This window comes from Anas platyrhynchos, chromosome 18 (genome assembly GCF_047663525.1).
Source record: "Anas platyrhynchos isolate ZD024472 breed Pekin duck chromosome 18, IASCAAS_PekinDuck_T2T, whole genome shotgun sequence".
Classification (NCBI taxonomy): Eukaryota; Metazoa; Chordata; class Aves; order Anseriformes; family Anatidae; genus Anas; species Anas platyrhynchos.
In genome coordinates this window covers 10,968,775-10,989,871 of record NC_092604.1, presented here as the reverse complement: position 1 = coordinate 10,989,871, position 21,097 = coordinate 10,968,775, and the positions used below count along the sequence as shown (strand labels likewise).

Sequence of the window (21,097 nt, the reverse complement as noted above, 5' to 3'; positions counted from 1 at the left end):
GGACCAGTAATGTACCTAAATAAACCACATTCATAGACCAAAGGAAGAAGACATTGTTAAGCACTAGGTTTAATACACAGCAGGTATCCCAATGGATACAACAGAAAAGTTAATTCATTCAGAATTGTAAGGAAGCAACAGTTGTGCATTATTATTTTTTGCTTGGTTTCACCATGTACAAACATTTTAACCAGGCCTCTCAACATTAGGCAGGTCAACAGACAGAGTAAAAGCAGAAGCTTGCTCATTATAACTGAGATAATGTTCTTTAAGCAAAACAAGGAAATACATATTTGGTTAGCTTAAAAACTTTTTTTTTTTTTTTTTAACAAGAAAGGAATTACAGAGAGAATCGATGACAATTATCTGAAACCAAAATAGTCTGTTAAAGCAGAAATGTTTCAGTTAAGCAGAAAACATCCCTAATTCCTTTTTTAAGTGCCGTCTTCTTTTCCAGTCCCCATGTTACTTTCCCTCCATCCCTGACAACCGTTACCCTCTGTGCTTCATACACATGGTTGTCGTGGAGACCAGCTTTTTTCCTTACTTATTTTTTTTTCCAGCACAAGCCACCCTCTAACACCTGAGCAGTGGCGGGCTCCTCCCTAAACAATCTTAGCAAAATGTCTTTTCTGTAGTGCACTGCATTCAGGCAGTGCTCCTACCTCTGCTGCCCTACTGGTATTTAATTGCCTGCTGCAAGTGATAGGGGGAATAAGGTCACAGCTCCAAGACTTTTCTTGCCAGCCATCTTTTGCAGAGACCAAAGCAACTCCAATGGAAGTCCAGCCAGGGTGACAGGCCGGGTAGGATTCAGTGCTGAGGAGTTATCATTTGAGCTAATAGGTAGGTGCAGGGAGATAAAAGCCATGATGCAGACAGGTCAGATGAATTACCTGCATTGTTGCTAATGCCACAAATATCAGTGCTAAGCTTCCTCAGCTTGATCTAGATGAGAAAGTCTGGTGCTGCCGCTGTTAAGCATCACACAAATAGATGCCAATCTGTATAAGCAAATCCTCCCACGGATCTTGTAAAATGGAAGCACTTGTGGAAAGTTGCCCACCAACTTGTTCTTTTATCTATTCCAGAGAAAATGGCAGACACCTGACTGACACCCTCCATGCTGAGGACTGCTGCATCATTGACCTGGGCCACTGAACCATGAGGTATTGTCCAGTCAGGAAGAAAACTACTTACACTGAAGGTAGAGGGTTCCTTTGTTGGTACAGTCTCTGCAGAGAACTACTGAGTTGTGTTCATGCTCTGCCTGCTAAGCTTTTAAATATTAAAGGAAATGTAGTAGTGAAAACACGAGTAAGAGTGTGAATGGGACAACTACAGACCATTAGGAGTCCCTCTACCTCATCTTGACGCGTGGTGAGCTTTTCTCCAGCTGCACTTTCATCAGACAGGTAGAACCCTGTTATAGCTTCCTAGGCAGGATTGGTTGCTGGCTCTGTGTGGAATTGAAGTCTCACGTTTCATTCCTTTGCTCCAATAAAGCTGGAATGTCTGAGAGCCTTCTCTGTAACAGGCAAGCGTTTCCAGAAATCCAACTTCCCCTTTTCATGTAAGACCTTGATAAAAATCAGCCACTCTGCCCTCCCCTTTTCTGTAGAATATTGATATTCTGCAGCTAAGGCAACTGTCCTGTTCTGTCCTGAGTGTTGCATCTACAGCAGCAATTCATTAACTCCTCTTTGCATCCAAAAAGTGCTTTCAGGTCATAGTACATGCCTTATGCCTAGGACACGACAACTCCTGTTGTTGCATTTAGGGAGACTGAGGTACAACCTAGCTTCAGACTCTGGTTCACAGGAATTCCTGGATTATACTCCGATGTTCAGAGAACACCTTTCACTCCTTACTGAAAGAACAATATCTCTGCTATGAAGAAACAGACTGGTTGTGGTTGTTCAGCCTGGAGAAGGGAAGGTTCTCAGAGGACCTTATTGTGGCCCTTCAATACTTAAAGGGGGTTTGAAAGAAAGATGGAGAGGGACTTTTTACCAGGGCCTGTAACGATAGGACAAGGGGTAATGTGTTTAAACTAAAAGAGGGTAAATTTAGATTAGACATAAGGAAGAAATTCTTCACTCAGAGGGTGGTGAGACACTGGAGCAGGTTGCCCAGAGAAGTTGTGGCTGCCCCATCCCTGGAAGTGTTCAATGTCAAGCTGGATGGGGCTTTGGGCAACAACCTGGTCTAGTGGGAGGTGTCCCTGCCCATGGCAGGGGGGTTGGAACAGGATGATCTGTAAGGTCCCTTCCAACCCAAACCATTCTATGGTATTTTTCACCTCACAAAGCTTGTTGTCATAAAGAAATAGAAGCTTTTAGCAAAAGCTCATGTTACTCTAACAATTATGCTATTTTTAAAAAATACTGTCTCAGGAATTTACCTGGCTTTTGGTCCATCTCAACATCTTATATGTAGCTAGGTGTAATAGACCAGATATATATTTCCCCATGCCACTGAGCTTAGTGACAGATCTCATCAAACTAAGCTTTTCTGGCAAGCCGGCCTGACTCCATTAATTTCTATGTTGCTGGGAAATTGAAATATTTTTTTTCTGGTTCAGGCTCAGGTACAGCTTGCTGAGGATATGTGAGCAGCTAGGACAGAGGGTATCTCTACATTGTGAAACAAAAGTTTGATGCAGCTTGGATCTTGCTAGCTTATGATACCACAGTCTAGCTGCAGCAGGTGTGACTTCAGTAGTAACTCAACTTACAGAGGCATTAGTTTGGAAAAAAAACAAACCTTTGGTGTTCTTCAGACTTGAGACAGATGGAACCAAGCCATAAGTTGTCCATTAATCTTGATGTAGTTTTGCCAACATCTCAGAGTAAAAAGCCTGATTTGCTGTGATTACAGTGCGAGGCTGAGGTGTGCTTCAGCTGTCTCCTCAGCATGGCAACTCAATTCCGGGGATTCTGCATTCTAGGTTCCTGATCCCTCTTGTGATGTTTCCCCACTTCCTTCAATCCCACCTTGCCAACATAGTCAGAACCTTGAGTGCTTTTTGTCACTTGATTCAAGATTTTAGTGGTAGGAGCTTTCACTACATGGGCGTTAGAGAGGAATAAAGTCTAGTGGGTGGTACTGTCACATGAGACAACTTCAAAAGGAGAGCAGTAAATGGAGGATTAAATGAGCAAAGCCTGACTCCCCTAACGCATGGAGGCTGGTAAGCAGTATATGCAGCCGCTCTTAGTTTTGCATCTAGGAGAACGATTAGCAAGTGTTACACAGAAAACATCATGAAATAAACTTGTCTGTCTCAAAGCTTATAGGGACACACATTCTTGGGGAACAGGAATCAGAGAGATAAAAATACATTTCAATCAAACAACCTCAAAAAAAAAAAAGTATAATTTGTCAAGTTTTGCAAACCATATGAAAACAATTCAAAAGTGACACAAAAATATATATAAGTTTGAAAAATACTTAAAGAAAAAAGTACAGATCTCACAATATCAAAACAAATGACGTATGGTTAAAAAGAGAAAAGAAGACATTGAGTAACACCATATTGGCAGAAAAAAAGTAAACCTCTCAGGGCAGCTGTGTTCTGTCATTTAAAGTGTCAGTTTGTGTCTCTAGGATCTATCTATAATGTGCTCAGCAACGACAGCATTAACTCTGAGCATTAGAAGAACCTGTCATAGCAGCGAGTCAAATCTGAGAGCAATGTAAGGGAAGAGAGCAGCGACGGTTACTGTGCTGTGTGAGGCCTGAAATGTCCTAAATCACGTGGCCATGGCTTCCTCTAACTGCAGATGTAAAATATTTTCTAAACTCATTTTTAAGGGAAGAACTGTGAATTGTGAAAGAACTGTGACAAGCAGGGGGCTCTTGAGCATGAACTGCATGATGTGGTGTTGAGTGCTTGGCTGTGCAGCAAACTTTGGCCCTTGGCTTCTTAAGCATCTTATAGGTCTAGAGTTTTAAAAATCAAGACCACCTTAGTGGGATTCCCTCTCCCCTACACCATATAAATTGGAGTAATTCTGCTGATGTGAGTGGGACTGCACTGGTGGGAATTGGATAAGAATAGGGCCCTTTGCTTCCCAGAAGAAGGGGAAGATGTTGGGGTGGAACAGGAGGTGCTATTTCACGAGATCACACTCCAAAGAATGCATAGAGACTCCCTAGTCTCAAAAGATGATGTTAGCAGCTCCAGTGACAGCACCTGTGCTGCAGTAAGCTTCCTATAAAGGGAGATTACTTTGTCATTGAGTGTGGCTTGTACCAACGCAGACTGAAGACGGGTAGGACAGCTTCAGTCCGTTACTGGAACTTGCACTGGTACAAGCTGCTCTTGCCTAGGATCTACGAGAACTTCTTATGCCAAGGGGAAATCCACTTTCTGGCATTTGTAGCCCTTTCCCATAAAGCAGAACACAACTAAAAAGCTGAAGTACTGGAATGAAGATGCATAGCCCTTTGTGAACAAACCTTGTTCCTTGTTGCACAGCCTCCCTTAGACAGAAAAGCTCTGTGTTGCCACGGGTGGGTAACTGGTTTTACTGGTCGTCCCTGACCGTGTGAGACTGGGTGGGCTGGCAGATCCTACTGAACTGCCAAAGGGGACAAAACAGAACTCTCGACTTTAATGGGAATGTCTTACTTCCAAATGAGCCACGTACACTTAGCAGTGCTTCTATTAAAATGAGTCTTCCATTAAAAACCTTAAGGGAATGAATTGACTTGAAAGATCTTTCTTTCCCATTTTCTCTACTTACAAATATTACTAAAAAGGTCAGTTCTCTTGGTCTAACGCTCTTGTATTGTGTCCCCCAACCTCTATAAGCAAATAAATAATTTGCATTGCCTATAAAACCCACTGAGTGGCCAATACCAATTCAGGACTGGTGATCTTGCAGACATTACAGGACCTCATGCAATACAGCAAAAGGGAATTTTCTAAAAAGTGGGAAATAAAAAAAGTCACACTAGCGATCACACAACTAGGTCTTCAAGCTCATGATCATTTGAGGCTCTCTGTGTGGTCTAAAAAAAAGGTTAAAAGATACATAATGTAGTTGTCTTTGTTTTTTTCTTTTTATACAGAAATCATACACACAGAACTTCAATCTGAAACTTCATAACAAAAAAGTCCACTAATTTAAGGAAAGCATTTTGTTGTGCAAAAAGTCCCTCCCCCCCCTCCCCTGTTCACCTTCATCTACTGAGGGTCTCACACACACACATAAAGTTTCCTTCCAACGGGCGAGTTGGTAAGAAAGAGTCCTCCCTATATACAGTGAATTAGAGAGAAGCTGGATACAGTGCTGGCAAGAGGCACTAGGTGATTGCCTCTATCTGGAAGTGTCCATGTTCTCCTCCTTAAAGTTACTGCAGTGCTCTATAACTTTCCTATGGATAAAACAGGACAAGGAGAGAGGGTTTAGTTTAAAGCTTACTGCATTACAGTTGTGGGACAGGAACATAGCTTGGTCTCTATGTAAATATACGCTGTTTGCAGCAGGCAGGCTCTTCTGATATGCAATAAGCAATGTTTGTATCAAAACGAGCATATTCCACAAAGCAACATAGAGTTTGCTGTTCATTCCCTTGGGATTTCAAGTCATATTAGTATATATCCACATCCATGAGACCATTCATTTCTCACCCTCATATCCAAATCATCAGATAACTTTGAATCACACCAGGAAGCGCATGCATACAAATGTTTGTTTTCACTCCGCTGTTATCTGTCCCTGCTTTTCCTGTTCTTCCCATTTACTGTTCTTGGACTGTCGCATCACCATACATAATTTGCCTAACCCATGGTATTCTTCTGCAGGGTTCTGTCACCTCCAGCAGTTAGCAACCCTTCGGCTGTGGGGAATGCCTGCCACTCACCCACCAGGTGCATATTCCCAGCCAATCTCTACCTCTCCTCTATATTCATCCTGCAGGCATGAAATTGTAGAGCTCAGTTTGTCAATGATTAGAAACTGCAGCTCTCTCTTAAAACTCGGAAAGAATGACTCCAAAGGAAAGTCATGTAATAATTTGGGGAAGTTCACAGCAGTGGGGGACTCTCTCCACCTTTCGAGAATCCTCTGATTTTAACTGTGCAGTCACAGTCAGCTCTTTTAGTGACAGGCCTGTATGATTACAAACAGGGACCCCACACCTCCAGTATGGACAGTAGCGATGACTGGGGACTATGAGAATAGGAGATGCAATTAGCAATGTGGCTCCCTTATCCAACAAGCCACTCCTATAACCTATTTGCCTGGCATCTATGAACCCTCAATGACGTGTTTATTGCCCACCTATTATCACCTCTCTAGTCTTGTTTCTATCAGTTTTCCTGCTCTTCTCCCACGTTTGCTTCACCCCTTGTAGAGATCAGCACAGGCCTTTCTTTGGTAGCCTCACTTGATGTAAGAGTAAAAACTAACTTGAAGCTAAACTGAATGTTTGATGACAATGCATTGGTTTCCTACCGGGCCATTTCCTTGGTCTCTTGCCGTGCTGAGGCCATTTTAATCATGTCCTTCAGAAGGGGAATCCCACCTTCTTTGATCAGCAGTGGGCAATACTTGTCAGCTGCAGAGAAAAGAATAAAATAGGTCCTTGAACCTTCACAAGAGCAGTATAAAGGGTGTCAGGAGGGGTAGGATGCTGCTGGAGAAGTCACAAAACTTTTTAATTTTTTTTTTTTTTTTGGAGACAACCTGTTAGGGGTACCTTGGCTATAAAAACAGGACACAAAATGACTGAGAAACAAGAGCATGGCCAGAAGGATCAAAACATTGAAGGAATTTCCTATGCACTAAGTCTCACTGTTTTTTGTTTGGCTGTGCTGCCTGGACATTCCTGCATCATTCAGAGAAGGTTCTCTCTAACTACATAGCTAAATTGGGATGAATTTTTCTGGTAACAAGTTTAGATTCACGATGTCAGCTTTTACAGTGCAGTGGGTGTGATTTTGAAACAGGAACTTACGGTAGACAGAGACCAAGTTATACAGTGCCCAAGTAGCCCAGTGCTGGCTGACCGGAGAGATCCCTTGTGGAAGAAGCCGAAGGATTGGTTCGAATGACCTGCACAGAAATATTGTAGAACTTGCTAAAAATCCAGGAGCTGCTTCTTCCAGCACCTTTGCTACACAGAGCAATACAAACCCTGTGCTCATAGAAACCACAGCAGTAAATCTATTGGCATGTCAAAGATTCTGGCATCAAAGCCTAAGTCTGTGTCACATGGCAATACTGGCAGGCTTACAGGCCCTGCTGCTTTAGCATAAACACGCTGCCCAGATACATAGCTGCAAAGAAGTCAGCTGATTTCAATCCTCTGTCAGTCATTTCCTCGTGACAGCTGAAACCCAGCAGCACGGGTCATTCTGTAGAGGGTCCAAAGCAAAACTATACCCAGCCAAAGCCAGCTGCTCACGTGCAATGGTTGCTCTGTTTCTTCTGACAATCATGTGTCTATACTGTAGCTAAGGAATTGGAATGCCATTCGTTCAGGATTCCTGCCAGGCACTATGGGAATACACAGTACCTGACACCCTCACAGAGGAAGGACTTTGGAGGATTCCACTGGTTGTATTAACCCATTAAGAGGTTTCTGGGAACTGTGTCTATATATCCCCCAGAGGAGAGTGAAAGCTACAGCAATACATGTATCTTTCAGAATTAAGGTGCCAAGGACAGAAGTCTCAAAGAACGATGTTTAGTCAATCTCAGATAGTCAGATTGTGGGTTTCTGAACTATGCAATTTCACCAGAAATGTGCAGAATGAAGTCTGCTGGGTTCCCTTGCTTCTCTCATAGGATTTGCCAGACAAGGTATTCATTTTCAGCAGCCTGTGTAACATGCTACCTTCAGTCAAAGGAAGATGTGAAGCCCTCACTAAAGAATATGTTCTTGAAGATTTCTCCTCCACTTTAAGCAGAACCTCCACGCTCTGCTGTACCTTTTCCCTTCTGACTGTTGGTGCTTGCTTTCTGTGACAAGCCTGGCTGCTGAGAAAATGAGTCATACTTCTCTATTCCTCACCTGTAATTGATATTTCTTCTGGAGTTGATATCCCAGCTCTGGATGGCTGCCCACATCCTCTTTACAACTTCCTCTCGGTGTGGCTCACATATACCCCAAGCCTCTGGACCATCAAACATGATATGGGAGAGCACGCCACAGGCATTATAGGATACCTCAATGCCATCTGCTTTGCTCTCCAGCAGGTTGCTGCCGAGAGAGAAGAGATCATTGGGAGGTTCCAGAACAACCTTCCTTAGCATCTTACAAAAAACAAAACCAGCATGTCTTTTATTGTGATCGGAAACAGTCATTGGAGAAAACATCTCCAGCCTGAAACAGGAGCAATGCTCTCCAGGGATGCAGCTTTTCAGTGACATTAACACCACAAATAAGCCCCTACAATCCAAGGCATTTACAAAGCTGTCAAATGATTTCCTTTTAGCTTTTTTTAGAATGCAAAAACAATCTGAAGCATCAAAGGTTGAAAAGTCTCCAGGTGATTCAGGACCAACACTAGTGCATTCACTTGGCCCAGCTGCTCATTAGCCTGGCACTCACCTGAACACACTGATGAACTGGGAGGTCATGAGCTGTGGGCGGAGTTCCTTCACCTCTGCCACATTGCCAAGGAGGCCCAGCATATTGCGATGCAGCTCCTGTTTCTCTGGGAACTCCTAACAAAGTCAGAGACAGGATTATACAATAGTAGAAGCACAGTGATATTGAGAACAAGAGACCCTGGGGAAAGGTTGTGCAGTGCTTCTAAAAAGGGTGAGTGTTTTTGGGTAGTTAGCATTGGTTCTTTAGCAATTCTCTGATGGGATCTCTAGCCTTCGAGATCCGTGTGAAATGAGAAATCAAGGCCAGCGCCTGTTACTCACTGGTGCTCTACTTAAGGAAAACTGCGTACGAGGCAGGAAAGAGGGGGATGCGTTCAGTTTAAGTTTCTCTGCTTTCCTACTGGGTGGGTGGGTGGATGAGAGAAAGAATGAAACATGCAAGCTTTTTCCGTTCACGCAACATAGGAAGTACTGCTTATGGATTAGCATAACTAGGAATCGTGCCCAGGCACTTGTATCTCCACTGTTAATGTCAGCGTTCATCTAGAGAAAACTAGATGTACTTACTTTCAGGCACTCCAAGAACAGTTTCATGCCACTGTAGTTAAGGAACATCTCACAGTTATCAGGGGTCTCATCAGTAATGTTCCAGAGGGCGCTCCAGGAGAACTCCATCACCTGATCGCACTACGAAGCCGAAGAGAAAGGGAAAGAAACAGATTTGCAAATGTGGGAGCCCAGTGCAAACCAGCCACTTGTGGTTCATCTCTGCCATCGCCCCAGATGAATTCAGGGGTAAGAAAATCTTGTTATTCGTTTTCAGCTTGTCAGCAAGTGTGCTTGTTTGTTTTATTACTTTTGCCTCCCTACCATATTCCCTCCTGCCCTGCCACCCTCCCTCCAGTGACAAGAAATTCTGCAGCACCAGCTGGGATGTCTCATGTTCGGTAGAGAAGCTGGGCTAGCGCTCCAGACTGATCTCCATGCCAAAGTCAGACTGAAGAAAAAATACTCTATGTATAAACTTCTGTGGGAAACACTCACCGTTTTATCAGCCAGCTTCTTCTGAATCAATTTTAGCATTGTCTGTGGGCAGAAGGGGAAGAATGAGAACAGTTCAAGAATCACAGAGCTAAAACCGACAGCTGTAGGTGCTGCAGGACTGGCTGCAGCCCCTTGCAGGCATATTAAATTTTGACCCTTTGCGGAGTAGTTACTTGATATTTTTTCCTCTAAATCTGTGGGATTGGGTTATGTTCAGGATTGCAGGTGTGTTTGAAGAGCTGAACCATGGTACAGCCAAGTTTGTTGGATTTACAGTCAAGTCAGTTGTGACCTGTGTGACAAAGTCTGGAATGTGGTAGAACTGCAAAAAAGCTCTGGCCTCTGCAGTTCTTTGTGGAGGGATGAGATATGCGTTGACGTGAGTTGGGAAGCTGATGCAAGTTTAGGGAGATGCCGAAGGAGCTAATCAAAAGGATGTACTGGTTCTGGAAACAGTGCAGCAAAGAGGGAAGGTATCAGGTCACACTGCTTCCCTGCTCTCATGGACAGCCTGTCTGAGACCATGACTTCCAGGGCTGGCAAGCCACAAAAAGGTGTCACGTGGAGGGGCAGGTTCCAGGAGAGGCTAATGCTGCTGGAACACCAGTTCCCTCCTGTGATATGGTGAGGCTGGTTCACTGGCTGGGCCTGTTTGGTGGACTGCTGCAAGGAAACTGAGGTAGCCTGGGTTAAAGATAAGCAGATGCCTTGGGACCATACCAACCATGACAAAACCCATCTTGCCCACAGCTTCTTTATGATCGTTGTCCACCTGGCAGACCAGAGCATTACAGAGGTGCACGGCGATGCGCTGGATGGACTCATCCTGCCGGCTCTGATTGAGGATGTTCAGCAGCAGCTCGTTGACTCGGCGGTACTGGAACTCCAGCTCCTCGGGAATGCTGAAGTTACACAGCGTCAGGCAGCAGTTGCGCTGTACCTGGGTCGAAGGGAAGCAAATGCTGCACCAGCTGGCTACAAAAATCTGACTTTATCCCCTCAAGTTCTCTTTCTGCTTTGTACTGAAACCATCTTCTTGTTTGACCACTACCACTGAAATTTCTGTCACCCTCCTACCTAGCGGTCTGCTTGAGCTGCGCTCTATCAGTAGGCTCTTCTCTCTCACTGGTCTCATATTGCCACACAATTGCCCAACACACGTCACTTTTCAAGGCAGTTCCTTGCAGCCTTTAAGCTTTCTGTTCAGGAGTCACCATTCTGTAACCCAGAGGCGTTGCAGGGTATATTGTCAGCTAGCTTCTGATAGCAGGGCACTGGCATGACGTTTCTTTCTGTTAGCTTAACACCCCCATGTCCACACCCTTTTCACCCCATAGGCAGTAGTGGACACCTATGCTGTGGGTTGTACACCTTCTGACCTTTAACATCAGCTAAAAAGGTGCCTTGCTACCATCACTTGCTTCCCCTGGTTCTGGAGAACATCACAAGGCTAAGGAGCACCTTGCACGTAATTCCCACCACTGAGTGAAGGCAAAGAGCAGATCTGGGCAAACAGTTCTCTGGTGCCTGCCTCAGCTCACATACCAGAGGCTTAGAATCCACAAATGCTAACACCAGGCTAAAGACCTAACATAGGAAGGAGAACTCGGGGAGCCAAAGGAGGCCGGGCAGCTCTTACTGTGACTTCCTGGTAGGACTCCATGCCATTCAGCACCACCTGGATGACCTGGCGCCGCAGCTTTACACTCTGCTCCATGCGGTACTCAGAGTTCGTCAGGTAAAACAGCGCCGCGCTGCCTGTCACCTGGATGTTTTTGTCATCCTTGTGGCACTTGAGGGCTGTGATCACCAGCTGCAAGGAAGCAACACGAAGCTTCAGTGCCACTGACTTGCTGTTGAGTTTTGGAAGGACAGTTATGGCTGTGTGGGACAAAGGCTGTTACAAGCCTGCAAGGAACGTGCTTATGAAACGAAGTTATCCAGTTCCACTGCACTACTGGAACTTTCTCCAGAATGGCCTGATATGGCATCCCGGTGTGAAGAAAAGGCTGAGATTGCAAAATTTCCCTTGTAAGGGTGAGGTAAACGCTAGCATGGGGCTTACCTGAAGGGCTCGCAACAGCTGGCTGCAACGCTCAATGCGGGCGATGTCAAAAAGGAGGTTGATGGCCCGCGAAGTGATTTCTGGCCGGTGTTCAGTATATGCCTCGATAGCATTCAGGACTTGCTCTTCATTCTTGTCTCCACTCACCTAGCATGGAGGAACAAGGGTCGGGGAAAAAAGGATGAGGGAGGAAAGCCAGCATCAGAAGGGAACTCTGAGGGTAGGTCTGAAAGGTCAAAGGGGGCAACTTGCATCTGTCCTTCTAGTAGGATTAGGCCCATGATGGGAGCAAAGATGTTTGAGTCGCTTCTTGGCCCAGAATGACAAGAAAAGGCACCTCTGGGGCAGAAGGATTCTATTCACAGGACTCCTATTGTCTTTGTTTTCTGGTAGTCACAGACAATCCTAATTCTTAATTGGGGATGAGTTTTTCAGCCCATTCTCTAAGTGGCTTTTTTATATTTTTTAAAACACCTGTAAAAACTGTGTGGGATATAGGTCTTGTCTTGCCCTCTGGCACCTCTCCTGCGTTATCAAGTAGCTATAAAAAGGTCAGAGCTAAACTGTCACACGTAAGACCCTAAGAACTCCTCTCTACTAGCAGACAGTGATTTGCATGTTCTTTGAACTTCTGCCAAGTACCTACTACCAATATTCTTGCACCCTCATTACCTTATAGGCTGGAATATGTGTCAGGCGGCAGAGAGACGTCTCAAAAAGGCCCAAGAATTGGAGCGGTCGTTTCAGACCCCGGAAGGGTGCGATGCTGCTCTTTGCTGGCTCAATGCTGAGGAAAGAAAGAGATCACTTGTGTTGGTACCCTGCTTCTCCGGGTGTCTCCTGCCATAAAAACAGCTACCTCCTCTCTGTTCATTTTGACTGTACTGCTCCGTAACTAGAGTGATATCATCTGCATTTCAGCTGTACACCAGCCAGCTTCTCCTAAAGCTAACAATAGGCACACATCCTAGATGATCCTGAGTGAAGGGCTAAATGTGTCGAACAAAAACAGCAGTAAGAATTCATGCAGGCAGAATGCAGCTTTCCTAGATAGAATTTGTCCTGGAAATTCACTAGTTGGGGTGAAAACTTCTTAGGAAAGGGATGTGGATTTCATCAACCCAAACTATTTGCAAACTTGTCTGTGTGTCATGTGCTTCTGTCATGTGTGTCTGTGCTTCTGTGATGATCACAGAAGCAGACTGCTATATTTATGCAAGAACACTTGTTTTGCTGCCATGTTCCTTATTGACCAAGAGCCAGTATTATAATTTATTTTTTTTTACCAGCTTTGGAAAAGAGTCAGTACTGTCTCACTTGTTTGCTTTTGCACTTGAGTGCTTGCAGAACAGGAGGGCAGAGCTCTTAGCTGACCTGGAAAACCACATCTCTAAGTATGTCCTACTGAGGTGGACCAGCATTTCCAAAGGTTAGTTTGCCCAGCATCCAGGTCACATCTGAAAATCTGCCTTAAAATTCTAAGTTCTGAAAACACTCTGCCCTCCTGTGAACACTGACGTGTTGACTTAGTGTAGAAGTGTTTTGTCTCAGAAAAGCCTCATTTCAGTGAAGGTAAAAATGTTTTATATGGAAAATGTGTAAAGGGCACTGGAGTCCTTTTAGATCTATTAAACCATTGCAAGTGATCCCTAAAAGAATGTGTGTAGAAAAGAGCTTCTTCAGTTATGTATGGAAGCTAGGTAGAATGAATTTATTACTTCTGCAGTCCTTACTTGTGTCACATACAGAAAACACAGCTGATTCCCATACTAGTCATTAGCATCAGGAGGAACTAGGAACAGTTGTATCTTGCTTTAATTAGATCTACCAAATTTGGAAGGCCAGAAGAGGGAAGCATCCTTAATTCATCTTTGACTGAACCAGCCATCCAAGCTGACCTTGGTAATTGCCGTTTCCTTACCTTGTCTGGCCCATCTTCTCTTCCATGCTTGGGATAGTGCAGTTCTCCAACATGGTGTGCCCTGAGATATCGAGCGAAGTGAGGTTTAGCAAGTTTTCCACAAACAGGTTTAGAACCCGCCGGGTCAGCTTGAATTTGTAGTAACTGGACAGATGATCGCGGGAGATATCCAAGTGCCTGCAAATGACAGAGAGCAGCTCAGTGTCTGGAAAGCATCAGCTGGTAGCTAAAATAGGACTCTACTGGGGAAAGTGATGAGCCAAGTGTGATTGTTGTTATTATTCCCTTCCTAAGATACAGGAATGTGGTTCTGTAGGATCTGGCCTTGTGTCTAACCGAAGCACACAGGTATCTGGTAGAGGTCTACTTAAAATGGAGCACAATGACTCACTCGGCCACACCATCACAAAGGAAATTGCTCTAGGCTCAGGAACTGCCTTTCCCAAGCTCCATCAAAGCCTGGTGATTAAGATGCACTAGAGGATCTTTGCATTCCCAGAAACATTTGTTGCCTCATCCCACAAATTAATTTACACAAGTTTTTGTCTGCTTCCCCAATCTTTTTTTTTTTTTTCCACTCCAGGCTATTACTCTCATTTCATGTACCAAGCAGTATTTAAATGCTTAAACACAGGGGAAACCCCTGCTGCTAAGGGAGCTGTGGGGCAAACTAACTGGCTACCATGTGCAAGTGGGGTCCCTTATAGGGCAGGGCATGCTCCTGCCTGCTGAGTGAAGACCCCTTGGGAGAGACTGAACTGCTTAAGGCAGGAGCCAACTTCCTACTTTCAGAAGCATTTTCTCCATGTTGTGAACCAAGTTTCATCGCAAATCACCAGCAAGCAAACGAAGTCATTAGGATTTAGCCAGTGATACCCAGGAGGTTCTCCTAGGACACATGTTAACGCGGTACCCCCTAGTGCCTGCAGTCTGTGCAGACAATACTGAAGGCATTGCAAAGTATGCTTCATGTGAATGCTAGGGCCCTGCTTTTTGGCTCGGGTCTTGTTCCTGATACCACTGTGCAGTTTGAATAGCAATTGTCTCGACTCTGTTTCAGGAAGTCATTTCACTGTCAACACTGTTAGGTCAGGAGTGCCTATTTATTTACGCTGCTTTTTTCCTCGGTTGCACCATCCATCTACAGCGCGCTTACACAAAGCACAGCAAGCAGATGGTCGGAGCTGAGAGCTTTCTGAGTTTTATCTCAGAGCCAGTTTTGAACTTTGGATGTTCCCGTTTAACAAGTGGTATGAAGGATTGACTTTCACAGTGTGGTTGTCACTGAACTGGTATCTGTATACATCCGTAGCCATTTTTCCCCACATCTTGGGTGTTCTGCTGTTCTTTTTCTGTTTGGTTAGAGTGGATATGTTTCTGTGTGTGTATATTTATTTAATTTTCCCCCATGTCAAACATGCACAGTGAGTCTCAGAGAGTCCGTTCATGGGAGGGTTTATAACCTGAAGCCAGCAGCAGATGGCTCTCCCTCAGCAGGCAGGTAGCCCACCCCCAAGAGACTTGCGTGGCTCCTATCGATGGGGAAAAGCTAAAGAAGGAAAAAGAGATCTGCTGACCTGAGCTTGTGGAGCTGTGCAATCACTTGGATGTGCTCCTCTGAAAGGTCCATGTTGTAAAGCACTAAGGAAACCAGACTGTCCTTCCACTGGGTCAGAAATCCCACATCGTTCAGCTGGATCCCGGAGAGATCAAGAGCTGCAAGGGAGGCCAGAGGCCGAAGCAACGTCTCCACATTTACCCCTTCAATCAAACGACCCAGGTTCAGGAAGCGCAAGCGGCTAAAGCCTTCAAAAGTAAAGTCCTTGACCAAAACCTGGCGAGTGGGGTTCACCAAACAGTCATCTTCACAGCCTCCAGGGTTTTCCTCCTCGTAGAAGATATTACAGCATCCAAAGAGGCTAAGGGAGATAAGCGTGTGGCTGAAGCTCACCAAGGTTTGCAGACTCTTGGCTGTCAGCTTCTCACAGTTAGTCAGGTAGAGCTCAACAAGATCCTGGAAGATGGAAAATCGAACAGTTAGAAACCTCTCACAGGCAGAGAGCCCACCCTGCTCCCTACAACACCTCACACCAGGACAGCCTGAGACCACGTGTCACCAGACCCGACCAGTGTCCCCAGCCCATTCCCTACAGCAGCCCTTAGGGTGCTGAGGATGGAGATGCTGAGGTTTTCCCCCAATAAACTTGGATACAATCCTGGGAATCTCTGAATGCCCGTTCCCCATGCAGCAGTGCTGTCACGGCAATGCCACCTGCTTCCTGATGGCCTCCAGGTCCTGGTCCTGCACGATCTGTTCCCGCAAGTGGATCCGAGCTAGCCTGGTGCTCCGGGGATCAGAGAACAGGGTGAAGAAGCTTTCATGGGGTTCGAAGATGCTGTCTGTCTTGACCAGCTCCACATACCTGCATTAGGGCAATGGCATTAGCACAGCACAACGCAAAGGCTCAGGTACAGCCCTAGCACCTTCACTGGTCATGGCAAAACGTGCTATTATCTCTTTTTGCACAAAGCTAACGCTCCTTAGGAAAATCTAAGGCAAAGATTTGTGCAAGGTCATGTGTATTTCTGAGCAAACCGGCTTCTGGCAAGCACAGACTCCGGGATTTTTCTTTCCTCCCTGTTTAAAGCTATTAACTTGATTTTTTCATTTTCAGAAAATTATCTAGCCAGTTTTCTGCCAGACTTTGTGGGCAGGAGTTCAGCCAAGAGAAACTGTGATAGCCAAGTTAGAAATCCCTGGAAACAGGTTGCTTTGTGAAGCTATGGGAGCAGCTGCCCTAAAATGCAACATCTGTTAGCACTTTGCACTCTTATTTTTCTGGTTTGGGAGAGAATTGTAATGCTGCCGTGGTGGGAAGTAGGAAAGCTCCTTTGTTGCTCACTGATGTTCTTGGAAGAAGCAGCGACTGCTCATTGCTATCTGGGGTTATCTATATGGAAATGGTGACTGGCAGGACTACAGTAACCCCTGGGGATAGTTCCTTCTGAATTTAATGCACATCCTTATTTCCAATTTGAGGCTAAACCAGCAAAAACAGCCCTATGAATTCCTCCCTGGTTTTTTTCCTTGTATGCTTTCCATCACTTTTTTTTTTTTCTTTTTAGAAAACCACGGTCCTCCTTCCCCAAGCCTCCCAGCTCCTTTCCAAACCATACAACCGCTTCCCCACAGCCCTGAGACGTACTCGTTGACAAGTTTGTCGCAAATCTCGCTTGGCAAGAAGATGTCAGGGTGGAGTCGGAGCGTTTCGTTGTCCAGCAGGTAGCAGAGAGTCCCCTCCAAGTTGCGAAGGCAGAAATCTGTGCACAAGGTCATTAGCGACTCCGGGCTGTCGGATGCCATCTTGAGGGAAGCAGTGGGCAGGGGAAGGACAGAAGGAAGCTTTTGGTTCAGAAGATCCTTTCCTCAAACGAAATCCCAGGATGGATTTACAGAGACATCAGGGCAGCTATAAGCAGAGGAGGAAGAACAAAAGCATTGAGAAAGGCACACTGGAAAGCATCCTGCAAAGCTGCTGTACCAGCGAGGATGTTGATGGGTTTATTTACAGCCCATCACTTGCTGACCTCAAAAGAACCTGCAGCATTTTGGCCTCTCTGGGACTTAATTCCTTGGCAACCCCACCCCCAGGGGACACCGAGGGAATGAGTTAATATGAAACATGTTTGGAAATGAGGCGACACAGCAAGAAAATGCTTCCTCATGGCAGGAGTTATCTGGCTGACGAAGGGCCTCTGAAAGGGAAGTGGCAGAAACCACAGTGCTTGGTTTCCTTCAGAGTGGCTCGGATAAACCACCAGAAAATTTACTGTTGGGAAGATCCTTTGTGCAGCCCCAGTGGGACCTGGTGGCCCCGTATCTCGTGCCTGTAATTGTTGGCCATCGTTCCAAGTGAAGTTCAAGCTGGGTGCTTCTCTGCAGCTCCAAGCCAGAAGCTTCGTGCAAGTCCCTGAGCTAGACCATGAAGTGGAGCAGAAGCCAGAGGGAAGCACATGGACTGCTTTGGCTTCCCTTGCTGAGCGCAGCGAAAAGGTTTATGCACGTGAAGGACATCGATGAGTGCAGCTGGAACTTGCTCACCTAAAACGTTCCAAATTCTGTTAGAAAAAAAGTACAGGCAACTGACTGGGAAAAAGGCGAGGGACTTTTTCCTCTTCTTGGTTTTTAGCACCAGATGAAGAAGGATGGCGAGGCAGGCAGTCAGGGGAGGCTATTTCTGTCCATTTTCTTGTTTCAAAAATCTCCTGGCTCTGCTTTTCAGGCTTGCTTGCTTGCTGGCACCGAAGGAGCCCTAGCTGAGTGCACTGACGGTGTTTAGGAGAAATGACTGAAGAACAGCAACTCCTGTTTCACTTTCAAAAGGGTCAAATCACGTTAGAAACAACCCTAATGTGAACCCTTCAATACGTTTCCATGAGCATACAAGAACTGTGTTGAAATGTTTATTTCTGAGGAAATAAACACGTGTTTGTTTTTTTTTTTTCAATAGGTGTGTCCCTACTGCAGTGAGGACACGAATGCTATGGAGTTATTCTCCTCTGCACAACAGCTGAGCAGCCTTTGCTGGGGAAGCTGTTGCAAAATGCCTAACTATATGCCGTTTCTGATCTTTATCCTGCAGCTGCAAGGATTGGGGCGCTTGTCTGTCTCTAGCTCTCTGCTTCTGAGTGTTCCTCTAAAGCCTCTGGTGCTCTCTTCCCTTCGTTCCTGCAGTAGCTGCACACGATGCAAGAATTTCAGGCAAATTCAAATTCAGGCACCAAATGGTCCCTGTGGGAGACAGCAGCACAGCCCTGACTGAGGCTCCTGGCCTCCTGATCCCTCCCTACGCTGCAGAATGGATTTCTGTGCAGACACAAGGGCAACACAAGTTGCAAATCAAAGCTCTTTTCTTCCCTCTGTGTCTCAGTAATTCTTTTTTTTGAGTGTGTTTCAGTGCCAAGGACAAGAAGTTGGCCAAGGAATTAACCCAAGGCAGGAAGGAGCCTCAAAAAGTGAGCAAGATCAACAGAGTTGCTCCTTACTTGGCGATGGAGGAACTGCAGTGCTGGATTACACCTGAGGAACACCTACCCTAAGCCTCGTCTCCCTGGGCCAAATCTTGCTCTAGGGTAAGTTGACAATGCTGGGACTGAACCCTGGTTGCCTTTTGGCTTTACTTGAACTGTTTCAATAATTCTTTCTTCCTCTAAGTGTTTTTGGGAACTATACATGCAGGCAGCTGTAATGATTTTGCTTCAGTCCCAAATTCCTGGCCCACTGTGTTCTGACCTAGAACTTTCAATAGCTTTTCCAGTGGGGATCTCAAGCAGGTTCTCTGCTGGTTTTCACGCAAGACGGAAAAGGTCTCCGAGCACAAGCAGGTGATGCAGAGAAAAAACTGAATAAAACCCAGCAATCACCAAAAATGTACTTGATGTGCTGATCAGAGACAGTTTAAAGGGTGCAGTCTCTCTCTGGGTCACTGAGCCCTGAGCTAGCGTCGTGATAACATAAAATTGATGACTTAGGGGTGCCACGGTAACTTGGAGACCTTTGAGATGTGTGTCACAAGGAACAAAAATGAGTAAGATGGGTTTTCATCCTGAAAAAAGAAGGAAATCCCTTATCAACAGCTGTCCCTCTTGTAGTTATGTCAGGAGAGAAGCCAAGGGTGAAATGTGCCGCTGAGGGCAGAGAATTGCCTGGCCAGTGGTGAGGTCCCAACCGAGGGAATGCAGGTGGGAGGAAGCTGTCCTGTGCCCTGCGTGGTGTCTGCTTTGGAGACAGATCTGCTTCAGCTCCAGAACGAGTCCCTCTCACACATTTTGCCTGAAGCTTGCTGGAGAGAATCTTTCCAGAAAGGCAAGATGAACAGGAAGATCTGAGCCAGCAGGGAAACGTGTTCTGCTGTCCCTACCAGTTCACCCGTGCCACCAGACGGGAGGTCCCTGCAGCCAGTGTTCTTCCCTGGCTTCCTACCGCTGGCCAGAGAACTTGGAAACAAACCCCCATTGACAACCTTTTGTCACGTGGAGCTGGAAATGGTCAGTGCTTGGGGCTTGTCCAAGCAGCTTAGAACTCTAAAGGGCACAGGCTGCCTTCCTGTTGCTCTGACGATCCTCTGTGCCCCTCTGCCGTGGCCAGCACGATGCAGCTGGCTGATCCTAGCCCTAGAGAAATCCCACGTTAACTTCTGACCTTCCCAAAATCTACCAACAAAATCCCGTGCAGGAAGCTAGCGCAGAGGAAAGCGCCCCAGTAAAATAACCCCAAAGAGAAGCATTCATCCTCGTGATTTACTGCGTGTATTCGAGTAGCACCCGAGCTGCTGCTGCACCTGTGGCCCTTTAGTATGGGACACGAGACAAACTGGTCCTGGCCTCCTCAAACTGGACTTGAGAGGTGATGGAGGCAGGGGGAGAGGGAAGTAAGGAAGTCGATAGCTGCACCGATCGGTATTGGCTCTAGATATAAGCTTGGTGTGCTTTGGTGATAAAAATAAGTGAACTAGATATGCTGACAAACCATTAGCGTTTGCCTAATCATTATCCTCGGGCAGCTTTCCACAGGCAATAGATCTGCAAGTCGCCTGCCTCGCAGACTGTCGCCAGTGCAGCCCAGCGATGGGTAATGAGCTGTCCTGTGCGCGTGTGTTCTTGGAGGGTCAAAAATACGTGAAGGATGCTGAAAATTCAACTGCAGGAATCGAAATGGAGTCAGAAGTACAGCTGCCAATCTTCTTTACCATTTATTTTTTGGGCAGCTTTCGCTTCTGTGTCAATACACGAAGGAACCAAGGCCCTGGGAGCTGCTGCAGTGGGCATTCGAAGCCTGCACACCCGGCTGACCCCAGAAGCAGCCTCCTCCACGGAGTAACAGCACCCTCCCTCCAGCTGTGGGTCCCAAAAGAAACTGCAGCACCACGCCACGCAGGTTTGCTCATCCCCAGCACCAGCCTTCCACATCCAGCCAGCCTCTCTGGCAAGTATTGCTTATTTGCAGCCTACATTGGTATTTTTACATCATTTCTGGCTCTGCGGGCACGTGAGCCTTGGCAGCGGCCTCGGGCTGCCCGTGCCAACGTTCCCTACCTTGGACTTGAGACCCGGCTTCTCCCCTGGTATCTCCCTCCGGGGCCGCTGCCCGAAGCCAAGCCTGACTCACGGTGGCTCCGTGCCAAGGCCGGAGCCTTCACGGCGCTGCCACACGACCGAGGGGCAAAACCGACTTGGGGAGCACCGGGACCGTGCCCAAGGAGAGAGAGAGGGCACAGAGCGCGTGTGGAGGGGCACGGCTCCAAAAATCCCTGCGCTGTGTTTGCAGGCTGTGGCCCGGGGCGCGTTTTGAGGGAAAACTGCACTGTCACTCCAGCTGCCAGCTGGGGGGGGGCAATTATTCATGTGTCCCCCCATCGTTATTCATTTCTCCTCCTGTAATTCTTCATTTCTCCCCCCGCAGCTGGCCGGGGAAGCTCCAGCCCCCAGCACGGCCCC

General features: G+C 46.3%; 1 protein-coding gene and 1 long non-coding RNA gene across 5 annotated transcripts; one reads left to right on the top strand and one right to left on the bottom strand.

Moving 5' to 3' along the window:
* Window positions 1-49: 49 nt before the first annotated feature.
* Window positions 50-16,964, bottom strand: ZER1 (zyg-11 related cell cycle regulator). Its single transcript, XM_027470870.3, has 15 exons — window positions 16,807-16,964; window positions 15,873-16,023; window positions 15,178-15,614; window positions 13,601-13,777; window positions 12,352-12,466; window positions 11,680-11,826; window positions 11,254-11,427; window positions 10,339-10,554; window positions 9,615-9,656; window positions 9,138-9,257; window positions 8,569-8,684; window positions 8,029-8,217; window positions 6,970-7,067; window positions 6,468-6,570; window positions 50-5,385 (listed from the first exon to the last, which is right to left on the bottom strand). Exons 1-15 carry the CDS (start codon window positions 16,962-16,964, stop codon window positions 5,328-5,330), a joined length of 2,301 nt encoding a protein of 766 aa, XP_027326671.1. The 3' UTR covers window positions 50-5,327.
* Window positions 8,645-20,310, top strand: LOC110353292 (uncharacterized). 4 transcript variants are annotated; one of them, XR_011803961.1, is made up of 4 exons: window positions 8,645-8,781; window positions 9,144-9,365; window positions 16,727-18,733; window positions 19,253-20,310. It is a non-coding gene; the product is annotated as an uncharacterized lncRNA (long non-coding RNA). The 4 variants fall into 4 exon arrangements; XR_011803959.1 differs by having other exon boundaries at window positions 18,910-20,310; XR_005259968.2 differs by having other exon boundaries at window positions 18,816-20,310.
* The last annotated feature ends 787 nt before the right edge of the window (window positions 20,311-21,097 follow it).